The sequence below is a fragment of the Psammomys obesus genome, unplaced genomic scaffold, assembly GCF_907164565.1.
Source record: "Psammomys obesus unplaced genomic scaffold, mPsaObe1.curated_primary_1811, whole genome shotgun sequence".
Taxonomy (NCBI): domain Eukaryota; kingdom Metazoa; phylum Chordata; class Mammalia; order Rodentia; family Muridae; genus Psammomys; species Psammomys obesus.
The window spans coordinates 28,591,684-28,609,109 of NW_026590062.1; the positions used below are offsets into that span (position 1 = coordinate 28,591,684).

Here is a 17,426-nt window from a genome sequence, read left to right on the forward strand (position 1 = left end):
GGTGTGTATCACCTTGGCTAGCTTATACCCTACAGCTTTAAAGCTGCTATGCAGCCAGTAAGAAGCCTCAGTATGAAAACACACAGGCCACCAAACGTGACTGACATGCTCAATCCCTAAGACACAATAGTGATCAACTCCTCTGAGTTGTTTTCTGACTCCTACATATGTACTGTGAACTGTAATTTAAATTTCTCTCTCTTTCTCTTTTTTTAAATGGGTAAAACAAAACCAAAAACCTCCACTGCGCCCAACAGTGCTACACTTAGGAAGCTGATGCAGAAGAACAGCAAGTCAAACCTGTTTGAGACCAGACCACATTACGTAGCAAGATTCTGTCTGAAACAATAAAGACAAACTGCATTAATAGTGTAAAGATATTAAAATAAGAAGCCACAAATCAACTTTCAAATGTTTTATTTTTAGTGTTTAAAACATTTTAATACAACAAAGATATAAAATAATATATATTAGTTAAATCTGGATTTAATTTAGAATCAGATATTTACTTATATACAACACTGTGCTTCAAGGTATGGCTACCACAGGAACTTTCATATCTTCAAGTAACACTAGTTTCTCTGTGGACAGGGAGACCTTTAGGTAGAATTCCCAAAACTAAACATGCCTGGTTTAGTCCAAGCAAACCACTTCCCCATTGAGTACCAGTTTCACTTCCTTTGTTCCATATTAGAACTATTTCATTATCCTAACAGTCCACGAATTCTTCAAATGAAAAATTACTAAAATTAAACATTTTAAAGATGTTAATAACAGGCTCTGTTTAGTTCTTTAGACAATCCAGTAGTTCAGATTAAAAGAGATGTGAAATAACAATGGAAATGAACAACATAACATAACATAACATTACTTCTCGTGTCAAAGCACAAAGCTTCCTTATGCCAAGACAGGAACTACACAGAATAAAGAGTCCTTTGATTAACAAAGAGTAGAATGTATCCTCAAAAGCAACTTAGTGTGGCTGGAGAAATAGCTTAGAGTTCACAGACATTTATACTGAACTTGATATAGTAATTCATTACATTACTTATGTGAAATTAGTGCCACTGAACTGACAGACACACCAATACCTACTTCTATAATAATTTTAGTCATTTAAAGCTATTCACAAAGAGAAGAAACAAACAAAACCCTTTCTCTTCCCATCGGTCACCTGAAGCATCCTGAGCTTTGATGGTACTTCAAATCCCCAGCTGCAGAGCTATAGGGATTAACTGGGGCTAAAATCACTTTTTAACAAACATCAACTGTCTAAACTGTTTAACAAAGTTGCCATTAGAACAGCCATGCTTTGGTGGCTTTCACACTTAGGAAGGAAAGCAAATGAATTACTTCAAGGAGCTTTCATGTCCTTCAAGTCTGACAACCTTAGAGGGCTGACATGTGACTGTATTATCACTGCTTTCACTGGGATTTCTGTCCACAAAAGATTAAAGTGTACTAAATCAGAGTTTAAAAATATTGTAAACATCCTTAAGCATTTTGGACCAGAATCTTTCAGTGATAAAATTGCTTTTCGCTCAATAAAATTAAGACACGTTTTTGTCATGAATTTGAATTTCCATGTCTTAACTTTTATACAAAGGTGGGTGTGGTGGTGCATGCCTTTAATCCCAGCACGGAAGACAAAGACAGGTGGATCCCTGAGTTTGAGAAACCCTGTCTCAAAAAAAAAAAAAAGGTTTGCACAAATGTTCCTAGAACTCCTTCTCTGCTATCAAAGGACTTAGTGCCTCTGTTTTCCACTTACTAGAAATTTTTGGGAATTCTCAGTCATAACACAGGCAGGTGGAATAGCGCTGACCACCACTTGCAGTGTCAATGTTATGCTCTTGGCAGTGGGTTTTTCTTGGTTACAGTCCATGTTTATTAAATTGGCTAGTTCTAAGATGGAGCCCATTGCTTTCTGATCTGGAAGAATATTAACATATAGAGCCAGCATATAAAAGTAGTATTTTTGCCACAGCAATTCTGGTCAGAGAGAACTGGAGGATAGCCTCACTGGGAACAGCAACACAGACGAAAAACTTTTCTGCCAAAGTATGTGGTGATAAGAGCAATCTTATCTTCCTTAAAACATTTTTCCCCCTACCGGCTCAACTATTTTTTAGTAAGACACTCTGTCTTGCCCCGTAAAGAACACAGAGAGCTGAGGATGTCACTCAACAGTAGAGCACTTGCCTAGCAGACACACAGCCCTAGGTTTAGCACCATAGGGAGGCAATGACAGACACTGTTTCTAGAATATAGACAATCCATCAAGGACTTCCCACAGAAGCCCTACTTTGCATGCCCCAAAACTCAAAACCTTTCCCTGCTTCCATACTAAGCTGTTGAGGATGAAAGCCTTGTATGACCACAGAATCAAATACAAGGTCCAAAAGTGAGGAGCCTCTGCACCCAGCCACATCATACCCAAAATGTAAACATAAATTCTATCCTCACTATGGTTAAGATTTTTACAAGAAAAAAAGGTGCGAAGACAAAAACTGAAAATTAATTTTGCTTTAGTTTTGAAACTTGAGGATGATTAGCTCATGTAAACACTGTCTTATAATAGCTGAGAGGTTATACATCTAGCTTACCTTTCTCTCAACCCACACTGCAGGCTGCTGTCAGGTACTCTCACCACCAAGAGCTCTGCAAGGCTAGCTGCACTTATTTTCCTACTTTGTTCTACGATAGAATCCATATGGAGGAGAGAAGCCTGATGTTAAGACATTTACCATTAATATAGTTAGCATTTCACAATTAATGTTGACACAGATGTTTTTGGAACATTTTCCCAAAAGCCAACACTGTCTTCCCTGGCCCCCTAGCTAAATTTGGGTTCTGCTATGTGTGTGTGTGTGGGAGGGGAAGGGGATGAGAAGGGATGGCAGTAATATCCCTTGACCTCAAGTCAAACCACTCAAATAAGCATGGAAAACTTTCTTTCCATGATTATGAAATTTCTTTAGAAGAGATATTGGCATTTGTGATCCTGGCTTGTAACAGAATCAACAATTTAAAATACTGCAAGATTCTGAAGTATACGATTTAAAAACATAATTAAACTTGAGTTGCTTCACATCATTTCTTCAGGTGAGAAATAAGTGATGTTCCCAGCACATTCAAAGTGTGGTCACTCAGCACGGGCTGAACCCTGTTTGCCTAATATCCCCTTCCTGCCTAACTCACTTAGGTAGCTTCCAAGAGGTGGGACTATGACTCCAACTACAAAATGAACATTTCACCCAGAGAAGGAACAAGCAAATGCCATGGTCTAATTGTGACCTCAGTATGCCTGTACCTCTTCAAAGTACTTGTTTTAAAATGGAATGTAAAAACTATACAATTAGTATTCCAATTGTTTAAGCTGAAGGTCAATTTCCAATTCTACAACGAGGCTAAGGTTAAAACTGTTGTACAAAACCAATAAAAAATAAAGTAACAAACAGTATCAGAGAGGTAAAATTAATCACTGAAGGTAATTTTCTAATGTAAACAGCAGCTACTTTATTTTAGTTCTTGACTGCCAAAATAAGACTATAGAAAAGAATGTATGTACACAATTATTTTTTAAAATAAAAAGCAACAAGCTTTTTTGTGTCCAAGTGTGTCTCAGACTATTTACTTTCATCGGTCAAGAATGAGAACTTGCAGGAAAAAGAAAGAAAGAAAAAACCCTCAAAGAGTTAACACTATGCCTACAACCTGTTGATTTTTTTTTTCCCAGAAGAAAAGAATTCTTTACATGCACATTTACTCATTTACTGACATAAAAACATCTGGTAACATACTCTTATTTGTCTCACGAAGTCACGTCATTAAAAAGGCATTATACTGGGCTGTCATCTACCTAACTAACAGTTACAACAAGAATTTATCCCAAATACTTACAGCACTAAAATGACACCACTTTACTATTCTGAACACAGCCATTTTCCCTCATGAATCTTTACTGTTGTTCACACTGAAGCCTCAAAACAGAACAGGAACTGCAACTGATGCTGCACCTGTGGTGAAAACGCTGACCCCATATTTGCATTAGTGGGTAGGCCAGTGACCCCTGACCAGTGTGTCACCTCGCATGTGGCCCCTTGCATTCTCTTCTTTCATGAAAGCTGCTGTGTTCAATATGCTTTTCTTAAAAATGGTTCAAAAGGCAAAACATATCTACCAGTAAGCCACTTTCCAGACAGACACAGAGATTAGTTCATGAACAAGTGAGAATGGCTTACTTGGTAAGGGGAAAAACCAGTTTCAAAGTATTTCTTGACTTGAGTCCTACTGGAAATCAATAAAGATCCTTCAACCAGCCCAAGCTGATGTGCTTGAGTTCAGTAAGCAAACACTCAACATGCACAGGTTAATGGCCTGACATCATCCACATACTGGGTCTTCCTAAAGTGAAGGGGCAGAAAATCTCTCATTGAGCTTTCCATTCAAACAGCTAGGTAAGGAGTCTTGGTTGCTCCTTCTCAAGTTTTATAGTCATATCCTTGCTCAGAACGGAAAACCTGTCAATATATAAGCCAAAATGCAACATATCCAGGAACCTGGGGACAAAGCAAAGTTATTTTCATTCCATAACTACTATATATTTAACAACGAACTCATTACAGAGATACAGTCTTCATCCAATTAGTCTTTTCATTATTGCTGGTTTAGAAAATGGCCAACAATATTCATTAGGTACTGTGCCATTAACATTGCATTCAAAGAAAGAAAACATAGGAAACCAAATTCTCGCTCTCCTACTCTGATGATATGCTCTGGTATTGGCCAGAGTATGGTAATACAAAAAGAGTCTTGTTGTGATATAAAAGGCAATAAACACATCAATGGAATAATGTTCATGGGCAGCCAAGATGAAGAAGATTCCAAAGAGGTTGAGAACCCAGGAGAGAGTGTGCAAGAAATTCCAGCTTCTTGGTGTATCTAGGAAAAGGACAGAAGGATCATTTAATAACACATTTCTTCCAATGCTTCTTAGCTACATGCTTCTCAGGGTAGGCTGTATGCTTTTGCTCCCCCAATACAGCCCACCTTCCCCTATTTTTGCAATTCTGTCCTATGTAGCCCAGGCTGCCTTGACCTGGACATGTAGCTGTGGATGAACCTGAACTTCTGGAATTTACAGGAATGTGGTACCACACCTGGTCTTACGTGGTGCTGGAGATCAAACCTGGGGCTTCACGCCTGGCAGGCAAGCACTCCACTAACTGAGTTATAACCCCACCCCAGTTACCTATTCTTCCTAGGACTTTGCATCCTCCCCACTTCCTCCTCTGCAACAAACTGCCTAACTTGCATAGAAGCATTAAAGATATACTTACATTCTGTGACAAAGAAATTCAGCATAGTTAGAACAACTGTGTGGCCACTAAACATGTAATCTCCACAAGTGTGGACACCAGTCAGGGTCATGCCAAAGCCGCTCCAAATGGCAAACGCCCGGTGTAGTTTCTCCCACACACTTCCATATATCTATAAAAAAAAAGCTGTGAATTAGTCTTCAGATGCTTAAAGAGGTTCAGAGCTTCCCCAAATCCTTTTCAGGCAACTCCTGAGGAATGATTCAGAAATAAGAGCACCCAGACAAAGCAAACAAGTTCTAACCTAGCTAATTTCAAGCGGCCCAAAGAAAACAAACAAAGCTTGACTGTACTTAGAAAATGCTAATCAAACAATATCATTGTAACTGTTTCTTTAAAGTGAAAAGGTCAAGCTAGGCAAGTAACATATGCCCATATTCCCAACACAGAGGTAGAGGCTGGCAGCATATCTTTGTGAGCTTGAGGCCTGTCTAGTGTCAGGACAACCAGGGCTACACAGAAAGACCCTATCTCAAGACAATAACAAAAGCAAAAAGTGAAAGGTCAAAGGCAAGAACGACAAGAACGCTAGCCAATGTCCATACACTCCCAACACTTCAGAGTCAGATGCAGAGGAGCGGGAGTCCAAAGCTGTTTGTTCTTGGTGACAGAGGCCATTCTAGGTACATGAAATTTTGTCAGCTCAAACAGCTGAGCAGTGGTGGTATATGCTTTTAATCTGAGTACTCAGGAGGCAGAGGCAGGTGGATCTCTGAGTTCAAGGTCAGCCCAGGCTACAAAGTGCATTCTGAGGCAGCCAGGGCTGTACAGAAAACTCTGTCTCAAGAGGAAGAGGAAGAGGAAGAGGAAGAAGCAGCAGCAGCAAGGAAATAAACTATGCTTTAACTTCCAAGCTACCTTTAGTAACTATTCTCCCTGTCTTCACTGGTTACAGAAACACATACATACAAGGCCTGGAACTCACCCAGGCCTCACCCCTGTGGGCCATCCCTGTAGCTACAAAGTGTGATGTTCTGTACAGTAAGTTGTAAGCCAAAGTGTGAAAGAATTGTAGGATGGCTACAGCAACAGGTAGAGGAGGTCTTTTCTAGCACTCTACTTGCCTTTGACTTACAACCCAGACAAGGCAAGCTCCAGCGACCACAGAGACCTTTCTTCTCTTTTTACAGTGCTGAGAGGAAGGGGAGATGTTCTGAGACAGGGTTCCCTGGGTGGCCCTGGCTGTCCTAGAACTTGCTCTGTACACCAGGCTGGTCTCCAACTCACACAGATCTGCCCGCCTTGGCCTCTGAGTGCTGGGATTAAAGGCATATGCCATCACTGCCAGGCTAGATGATATCTTAACAAAGGACAGGGAACAAGTAATGCTAGTCTCAAGCAATCAGTACTCAGTATCAAGTCTTTTCATCCTTTCCCATTCTATCTCTCTCATACATCCTCTAAAAGCCACACTGACACAGAGAAGAACGAACAGGAAGCTGTCTGCACAAGATATGCAAATTAGCTTTGTGTTGCTAAGTTTCAAAAATAGGCATATTCTTGGTTCTGTCTTGGTTCCTTAGTTTTAAGCCATTAATTTATCACGATGAAATGTCTATGTCTCACTGTAATGGACTTCACTGCTGGTTGTTATCCCCCCTAATGCTCTACTTTTTTTTTTTCATGGTTGAAAATGTATTTATTTTTCTTCAAATGATCATTTTCAGGCAGTAAATAAAAAAAGACATGTTTGACTTGTCTAAAAAAACAAAAATCCCCTAAACTATGTACATCCTACAGAAATACCAGCATATCAAATGTAGAAATGACACCACTCAGAAAGACAGGGCTATTTACACAAGTTACAAGTATTGCACTGATATCTTTCTGAAGTTCTTTGAGTGATCCATGAGCTGAGGAGCAGGGCACTGGAAAGCAGGACTTGAAAACAGACACAGACTTTCTCCATCTTTCCTGGAAACAACTTTAGGGAAATACATCAACACCCAGACACTATGTTGGGCCCACTCACAATACTCCACAGATTGGTTTCCACTCAGGGGCTCCCCAAAAGAAACCACCTCACCCCCTCGGCCAGCTGTGGATAGTGGGAACACAAGGACCCTGTGACAGAGCTTCTGATGGGGAACTCCTGAATGCTCTACTTTTAAGGCTGCTATAAATAATGTAGGTCAACAGGCATGCTACATTATACTTCAAAGCAATTTGCAGCATTTAGGGCAGATGTGGATGGAAATATCCATACATTAACTAATTAGCAAAGAAAAGTCACTGGAGACAGAAAGAGGCTGTCCACACCAGAAAGCGACATCTAATTTGTTCTTGTAGCACAAGATGTAGCTGTGTGCACAAAGATCCAGCCTTCTCTTAAGTGGCTGTTCTGATAAGCCTTCTCAGGGGCAGGAAAGTCTCTTGTCCATATAACAAGCTTCACATGAAAGCAAAATCTTCCACTCACATTACTCCTTTGATATCTTTGGATCTAGTTATTCAGAAAACTGCACTTGGTAATAGCTTTAAAACTGTCTTCTTGAATAAAAATAATTAGTAGATTAAGCAACAGATTCAAATACAAAGTGTTGAGCTCTTCAGACCTGCCTGGGAATGACTTTTTTCGGGAAGCAGAGATTGGGGGTCTAACACCTCCTAGCCCAGACAGAGATGACATAGGTGTCCACTTGCTGTTACCTGGGAAATCATGTCTAGACAACAAGACTGTCATTAATAACCAAGCAGTTCCTCGCCTGAGCTTGCCAAGGTTTGTATCACTAAACCCACACTTCCCATGTCCCTTGTTCCTTTATATAAGGAAAGACATAAAATGTCAACACATTGGCATAGTCTCCTACTTTGTATTAGTAAATTCATATGCCTTTCTTCTGTTAATCTATTAAGAGTAAAATTATCAAACTTTCAGAGGGAAAACACAACTTCACTACAGTTTCTTTATAGTTTAGTTTGAATTTGCTAATCAATTAGCATTCTGTCTGGGGGAATTTTTTTTTACTCTCACTTCAAATTACATACAGAAACAATATTAGGAGATTAGATTCATATATTAAAAAAAGGAAGAAGACCATAAAACATTAGCTATTGTCTTTCATTAACTAGCTGGCGATGACTCAAGATTGATAATAAATGGTGTGGGCGAGAAAGTGAATGAAGTAGGATGTTGGTTCATAGTCATTTCCACCTGCAATCAAATGCAGAATTGTTACCACTGCCAAAGGATGCTCTTGGGCACTGTGACTCAGCTACAGCACACACCTCTGAGCCATGCAGCTGTTCTAAAACAGTCAGAGAATTCTCAATCAAAGTCAAGGACTCCTTAGCTGCCACAAGGAAACCCAGAGTAGGCTAAAAGCCTGGCAGCTCTGCCTTCACTGCACACCTATCTCATTTACTATGGGTAAGTCACATGCTTAACTCTGCTCAAAGCCATAGTAATCATGGCTTCTACTCAATTTATTAATGAAAGTACAAAGAAAGATAAGGATGAAAACTGAGTTGCCTTACTGTCAGCTGTCCCCAACTCCCTTTCAAACCTATTGTCCTAAATTTGCAGTCACGCTGGACCCTCACTTGACAGGTTACCTCAGCATGAGGTCATCCTCAAACAAGCCACCTCATGGAAACTGGCTTATCTCCTCAAGCAATAACAAGAACTGAGGCAATCACCAACCAGATCACACTTAGACCAAGGAGGCCTTATTATGCACGCTTCTCACTTTTACCCCAATTTCTCCTCTGTTTAAACCTAAAGTTCGTATCAGTGCCCTATGATTGCTTTTGGGGGTCAATGGAGCCCTGTATCTGTTCCTCTTCCCAAAGCGGCCACAAGGACCGACTCTCTCTGTCTTCTACCATTTCTATCCCTTTAACTGGTACACTGGGATGGGTGGCTCAGCTTAGCTGCTGGGACTCTGGGAGTTGGATCTTTAGCCTTAAAACTCTAGTACCAGGCTGGAGAGATGACTCTGGGGTGAAGAATATGCACTGTTCTTTCAAAGGACCCTAGTCATCCAGACATGGACACATGGACGTAAGTAAAAAAAAAAAAAAATCTTTAACACACACACACACGGTTCATGTTTTCATGTTGCAGGGCATGATACATAATATCTTTTTAATTCTAGCAGTTGAGACAGAATCAGGAGGATTTCTGTGAGTTCTAGGCCATTTAGAGCTGCATAGTAAGACTATGACTCCAAGGAAGGAAGGATGGAAGGGAGGAAGGAGAGAGAAGAAACTTCAAATCAGACCTGTGCAACTAGACACAACTGTTAACTGTTTTACTTGTAGGATGGGATGTAAAGGGGTCTATGAGATTTTGCTTTTTAACAAACATTTATATGTAATTTGAGTTCTTAGAAGAAACTTGTACAACTCCAAAATAAAAAATGTTTTTCTGCCAGGTGGTAGTCCCAGTAATTGAAAGGCAGACGCAGGCAGATCTCCGAGGTCAAGGACAGCCTAGTCTACACAGTGAGTTCCAGGAAAAGCTAGAAGTATACAGAGAAATCCTGTTTAAAAAAAAAAAAAAATCCAAACAAAAACAAAAACCCAAACAAACAAACAAAAAAGTTTTTTTTTTTTTCTATATTGAAAACCATGAACTGCCACAGAGCTTTTTAACCTTAAAAATATTTGTTTTGGATAAGTCTGAAATTGCACTGGGCCCCTTCTCATTGCTCAGTCTCACATGCCTAATACCTGCAGGGCTTTGCTGCCCTTTGTCTCAAGGGCAGTATTTTTAAAGCTCTTCATCTCCTTTGGGTGCTTAATCTTCCTTTCCTAACTGGCATGTCAGCTATTTCTACCACTGCAGTACAGGCAATGGCACCTACAAATAACAAAATAACAACAAAGGTATTAATGTAGCCATTGAGTCCCCTGCCTGAAAAAGTAGATTAATAATTTTTTTTATCCAAATTTAAAACCATTCACAACAATTTTGTGTATCAAGGACAGGTGAGATCTTCAACTTTTGTTTCTTTTAGACAGGGTCTTTCTCTTTTGTTTTGTTGTGTTTGGTTTTTGAGACAGGATTTCTCCGTGTATTTCTAGCTGTCCTGGAACTCACTGTGTAGACCAGGCTGGCCTCAAACTCAGAGATCCACCTGCCTCTGACTCCTAAGTGCTGGTATTAAAGGGATGCACCACCACTGCCCAGCTTTTTTTTTTTTTTAATCATTTATTACAATTTATTCAATTTGTATCCCTCTGTCTTCTCCCCCTATGTCCCTCCCCTAGTTCACTGATAGGGGAGGTCCTCCTCTCCTTCTATTTGACCTTAGCCTATCAGGTCTCATCAGGACTGCCCAACTTTAAAATCTGTAGTCCAAGCTGGCCTCAAACTTGTGATCCTCCTGCCTCCGCCTCCTTCAGCAAATCCTACTGGTTTCTACATAGCCCTGGCTGTCCTGGAACTCAGTATGGAGACAGGCTGACCTCAAATTCAGAGATACGCCTGTGCCTCAGCCTCACAAGCGCTGGAATTAAGGCATGTGGCACTACGGCAGCCTGAGAGCCTCAACCTTTAAAATTATTTTGCTGATTTGTTTTTAATTAGTTAGGTGAGAGGTGGGTGCTGGGGTCTAAATCCTGGATCCTGTGCACACCAGGCAAGCACTCTACCACTGAGCTTAAATTTAAAAGGCAGACCTTATCCCAGATTTTTTTTGGGGGGTGGGGGAACAAGGTTTCTCTGCATAGGCTTGGCTGCTCTGCAACTCACTCTGGAGACCAGGCTGTCCTCAAACTCACAAGAGATTCGCCTGCTTCTGCCTTCTGAGTGCTGGATTAAAGGCTTGCACCACCACCGCCCGGCTTTATCCTAGATCTTAAAGTTAAAACAACTACAATTTAGAACCCTCTTTTGTTCCCTAAAAACAGCATAATTTGTTCTCTTTGTTTAATCAGAAGAAAGGATATATCTACACTACAACAAAACAGAAAGCTATAAAGCACACACCAAAACCAAAGGAAAAAATTTCATCAATATTTCATACATCTTGAAAGTTTTCAGAGTACTGGAAAATGCTTCAACTGCAATGTTTAAAGAAAAGGAGTAATAAAAGCAATGAAGAGACCAGAGCACAACATATGAAGATCTAAAGATGCTGAGATCTCAAGGGTGGATATGATCCACATGCTTTGTGAATATGTATGAGGGTGTAATAATGAAACCCATTATGGTGCATAATTAATATATGCTAATAAAAACATTGAAAAAAAGATGCTCAGTGTGGTAAGAAAGTAAAACAGTAGCAGAAAAAGACAGTCAAAATATTTTTTTTTTCCCATAGTCACAAAGCATGGATGGAAATCACAGGGAGATGAATGTAGCTTAAAGTTACCTCACCCAGTTATTTCTAGATGTTGACCACCGATTTGCATATTTAAAAAAAGCACATTTTAACACAAAGAGCAAGATCTTGGTACTCCTGCATATACTGTGTCATTAATCCAACAAGAACAAGAAAGAATAAATAGAAGGTAGCAGGCTACCTTTCCAGTGCACTGCAGGTGCTGTCCTGGAACGGAGAGGGAAGTCACAAACATGGTAAAGCAGCGAAGCAAGAACACAGTGCCCATCAGACTACAGAGCCTTCGCAGAAGAATTGACCTGTGAACAGAGTGAGCAAGGCAGAAATCAGAGATGCTCCAAACCCTCTGAGGCATCAAACACTTTCCTGGAGAGAAAGCAAGGGAAAACCACCAGTCTTTAAGGCAGAAATCCTTCCCTCCACTTACAAGTTCTGTATTTAAGGGAAAACCATAGAGACAAAAATAGGTCAGTGTTTGCCTGGGGCTGGAGCTGGGATTGGAATTAATAATGAAAGGACAAGAGGGAACGTTCAGCTAGTGTTCTAAAATCTAGACTGTGGTGCTGTTTGTTCAAAAGCTGCTTACTAACTATAGACCTGTAAATTTAAAGGGAGAAAAAATCATTACATTTAAATTACACCTCTATAAAGCATTTGGGATATGCATATGTGTATGTGGTTTCATTATTAAGCTTGTATTCAAAGCAATGGGTTTCATTATATATGTATCACTATGTTTAACTCTAATTCCGAGGACAGGACTCTTAGACGACCATCTAAAATGTTATTATCCAATACAATTCTGCAGTGATGGGGATGTTCTATGAACCATGTAGCCAGCTGCATGTGGCTGTTGAGCACCCAAAACGAGGCTCATGTAAAATCTTTCAAGTTAATATTCACTAATTGAGATTACAATAGCCACATGCAGCAAGTGCAGATCAGAAAGAGCACTTTCAGTATAAAATGTACCACACAAAAGTGGGACTTTCAAGACAGAAGTAATAATGGGAAGCTTGCTATTAGCACCGTTGCTTGCAATCTACCCAGTACTCCCTGTGAGACAGAACGGTGGCAGGTGTGGCCAGACTTTTGGGTCTCAGTTTGAATTCTTGTGTGTGTGTGTGTGTGTGTGTGTGTGTGTGTTTCTGAGACAGGATTTCTCTGTGTGGCCTTGGTTGTCCTGGAACTCACTCTGTAGACCAGGCTGGCTTCAAACTCATAGAGATCTACCTGCTTCTGCCTCCCAAGTGCTGGGATTATGCAAGCAATTTTAAAGATTTATTTTTATTGCTTTTAATTACAATGTGTGTTTGCCTGTGGGTGTGTGCATGGAAGTGTAGGTACCCTTGGGGGAACTGGAGTTCAGGCAACTGAGAGCTAGTCAATGTGGGCACTGGGAACTGAACTTTGGTGCTATGAAGAGAAGCAAGTGCTTTTTACCACTAAGTCATCTTGCCAACCCCTTACAGTGTTTATAGGAGGGTAAAGTTAATCACCTGAGATTCTACTTTTGTTTATTAACACACTAAACTGGTTCATAAGAGTGGCTATAGGACTGTCATTCTAAATTGTTCCTAACTTAAGCTATGAAATACTAAGTTCTTAAAAATAATACTAAGTTTTATGTTAAGTATAATCTAAAACGGGAACTTTGAATAAGCATAATTTGAGTAATTATAAACTGTGACATCATTTATATTATTATTTCTTTAAATGCCCTAAGTCTAAACAGACTAAGTGTTTAGGGGACTTTTCCTCAAAAATGATACTGAACATAAGACAGGTGTGCTTCAATCTTCAGTGTGCACATCTGGATGGAGCTTAGGACCCTGCATTTCAACAACCTTTCAGAGGACCCAATGAAAGTGACACAAAGACGACATCTGAGACTCTTCTTCGGCTAGGTAAACACTATGTCCTGGATGTGTCTCCTTTAACTAAGGAGCTGCTTGGATCTGCTAGTCACCACTATGCTTCAGCGAGTCTACCAAGGTTTCTTTTAAGGTTAAATTTGTTTTTATTTTCAAGAGTCGACAGACCCTTTGCGCACAGGGTCCTGTGAGGCAAAGCTAACTGGAAAGCAATGATATATATACTTTTAAACCATTTCATCTTAAAATAGGTGTATACAAAACACAGTGAGAAATGAGTTCTTTATGGCCTCAAAATGTGACAAAAAATAGCAGTCATCAACCTTTTTTTCACCTTCAATGTGCTAAAATAACTGTAGCTCAGGATGTATGTGGCTACCACAGAGCTTCCTGGTGAGGAGAGAGGTCCCCAAGTTGCAAGACAACACCATCATTCATCTCCAGGGTTCTAAAAACAATGGGCAGCAGCTAACCACAAGACAATCTTTAATGTTTTCCTTACCACTAAGCCTTGTTTTCTTTCCTATTTTTTCTTTTTTTAACATCAAGCAAGACTCATTAATGTAGAAAAGGGCCTTCCTATACTTAGGCCTTCCTTGCTGCCTTTATTTATATTAAAAAAAAAAAAAAAATGTCTTCCCTTGGTTATTTCTGGGTGAAACCGTCAAGAAGCATCCTCTCCATTTAGCAAATTTCTATACCGTCTTAGATGTGTAGAGCATGAAGATAACCTTTTTTAATGGGTTTTCCCTCCTCTATTCAAACACTTATAACCAAACACCATCCTCAGAAGCATTTCTATCTATCTATCTATTGAAGAGGCACTTCTGCTTTGTTTCTAAAGAAGAAGAGAGGAAGAGGAGGGTAGACGAGCAAGCATCCACCCAAGGCTGACTATCTCTTTCCCTATAAAATGCATTCATAATATTACTAAAAAATTTTGGTCTTACGATGTTCTTTAACTAAACCCTAGTTTTCCTTTGTCAAAAGCTCTGTCCCACTATGCAGAGGGAACTCTTCCAGGGAAATGCAGAGGGAAGGACCAGGCTTGACAATCAACATCAGAGTCAGAGATTTCCTCTCTTCAGGAATCAGCGAGTGATACCTGTGCTTGTGTAGGAGGAGAACCAAGATCCAGATGTAGCACAGAATCATACCACACACTTCAGTCATGGAGAAGGCCCATGGGATCCTAGGAACACTGCAACAGAAAACAGCTCTTTATGAAACTGAAGATGAGTAGATACATGCACCCTTTTCAATACAATACTGTTCTAATAGCAACCTCAGAACTGCTCCGTAGAACTTTATTTCTTTCAGAAGATGATATCTGGAAAATCTAGGGAATTGAAAATCTGTTTCAAAAATCATTCCACTCATCAGAACCTACTAGCTGTCACTGAATTACAGTAGTAGTTCTCTGTAAATAAATAACAACCCTTCTCTTCCAGACTATAGCATTCAACTTCTTTTTAAATAATTTTATTTTTAATTATGTCTATTGTGTGTGCATATGTATGTACATGTGAACACAGGTGGTTGAGAAAACTAGAAGTTCTCAGATCCCTTGGAGTTTGAGTTCTAGCAATTGTGAGCTGCTGGAGTGGGTGCAGGTCCTCTGTAAGAACAGTACCAGTACACACTCTGAACCTTCTGAGCCATCTCTCCAGCCCAGCACCCAACTTCTTAAACTGTAGGTTATAGGACTGAATGAGGAAAGGAGCCTGCAAACAGACAACAAAAAAAGAAAAAGGAAAAATATGACTACAGAAAAAGGTTTCTGAACTGGGCACAAGCAAAAAAAACATGTAATGAGTCTGAGGTGTTTCTGGTAGTGCCCATCTCACCCACACCACATTGCACAATTTTAATGTAGTCTTATTTCTGAACACTCACACAATGCCAGTGAATGCTGCCTGTAACACCTCAGCTCAGATTCAAAGACTGCTATATGTTATGAATCATAGTCTCTTTCATATGCAGGTCCTCTGCTCTGATAAAAAGCAATGCTTTAATTATAAAAAGAGATGTAATCATCAATTTTTCTATTTGATACTTCTTAGCATATAAACAACAAGTTATCATACTCTTGGACTGTTTTGTGATGGCTGATTTTAAAAACTGCTATTGCTGGGTAGCAGTGGTACACACCTTTAATCCCAGCACTTGGGAGGCACAGGCAGGTGAATCTCTGAGATCAAGGGCAGCCTGGTCTACAGAGAGAGGTCCAGGACTGCCAGGGCTACCCAGAGAAACTTTGTCTCAAAAAAACAAAAACCCAACAAAAAATTATTACATGATTTTTGGCTCTGGATTACAATAGCACTTCCAACAATTTCTAAATGGTCCTAAATACCTGCCATTTTGTATTACGAATTTATGTGAAGTGGTATTCTCAGAATTGAGGACTATAAAAAAAAATTAAAAATAGGGGTTAACTCTGAAAAACACAGAGTCCTCAAGTATCAAATATTTAGCAACATATTATTATGTACATTTGCCTTCTCAACTTTAATAGTAAAATTTTATATATGCCAAAAGAATTATTTAAGAATAAGTTTCTGATATATTATCAGCAAATGTTTGATTTGCTAGACTCAAATGCATGTGATGTAACACCCATAAAATAAGAACTTTAAAAATAATATACATAGAAGCCAGGCATGGTAGCAAACACCTTTGTTCCCAGTACTCAGAAGGCAGAGGCAGTAGATTGCTGAGTTTGAGGGGAATCTGGTCTATAGAGCAAGTTCCAGAACAGCCAGAGCTACACAGAGAAACCCTGTCTTGAAAGAGTTCAAAGACAGGGTCTTAAGAGATGGCTCAGAAGCAGAAAAACACACATGGTATATACTCACTTATAAGTGGATATTAGACATATAATATAGGATAATCAAACTAAAATCTATACATCTAAAGAAGCTAAGCAAGGAGAACCCTGGGTAAGATGCTCAATCTTCATTCAGAAAGGCAAATGGGATAGACATTGGAAGAAAGTGAAAAAAAGGAACAAGATGGGAGCCTACCACAAAGAGCTCTGAAAGACTCTACCCAGCAGGGTATTAAAGTGGATACACAGCCAAACTCTGGGTAGAGTGCAGGGAATCTTATGAAAGAAGGAGGAGATAGAAAGACCTGGAAGAGTCTGGAGCTCCACAAGGAGACCAACAGAACCAAAAAATCTGGGCCTAGGGGTCTTTCCTGACACTGATACTTCAACCAAGGTCCATGCATGGGGATAACCTATAACCTCTGCACAGATGTAGCTGATGGCAGCTCAGTCTCCAAATGGGTTCCCTAATAAGGGGAGCAGGGGCTGTCTCTGACATGAACTCAGTGGCTGGCTCTTTGATTACCTCCCCCTGACAGGGGACAGCCTGACCAGGCCACAGAGGAAGACAGTCCTGATGAGACCTGATAGGCTAAGGGTCAGATGAAAGTGGAGGAGGTCCTCCACTATGGACTAGGGAAAGGGCATGGAAGGAAATGAAGGAGGGAGGGTGGGAATGGGAGGGAACAAGAGTGGGGCTACAGCTAGGATAAATTGTAAAAATAAAATTATAATAAATAAAAAATTATATTAAGGGGGCTGGGGATGGCTCAGAGGTTAAGAGCACTGTCTGCTCTTCCAGAGGTCCTGAGTTCAATTCCCAGCAACTACATGGTGGCTCACAACCATCTATAATGTGATCATTCTTCTGGCATGCAGCTGTCCATGAAGATAGAGCACTCATATTCATAAAAATATTTTTTTTAAAATATTAAAAAAATAAAACAAAGTAAAAAAAAAAAAAGTTGGCTCAGAGGTTAAGAGTACTGGCTGTTCTTTCTAAGGTCCTAAATTCACTTCCCAGCAACCACAAGGCAGCTCACAACTGTTT

At 39.9% G+C, this 17,426-nt stretch overlaps 1 protein-coding gene across 2 annotated transcripts in view; it reads right to left on the reverse strand.

The window, feature by feature from the left end:
- Positions 1-400: 400 nt before the first annotated feature.
- Samd8 (sterile alpha motif domain containing 8) overlaps positions 401-17,426 on the reverse strand; it is a 48,462-nt gene continuing 31,436 nt past the window's right edge. For both annotated transcript variants that reach the window (XM_055606308.1, XM_055606309.1), the window contains exons 3-6: positions 14,651-14,746; positions 11,853-11,970; positions 5,343-5,493; positions 401-4,944 (exon numbers count right to left, since the gene is read on the reverse strand). In XM_055606308.1, the coding sequence (XP_055462283.1) occupies positions 4,640-4,944; positions 5,343-5,493; positions 11,853-11,970; positions 14,651-14,746 (670 nt within the window). In that variant the 3' untranslated portion in view covers positions 401-4,639. The remainder of the gene's footprint in view (positions 4,945-5,342; positions 5,494-11,852; positions 11,971-14,650; positions 14,747-17,426) is intronic.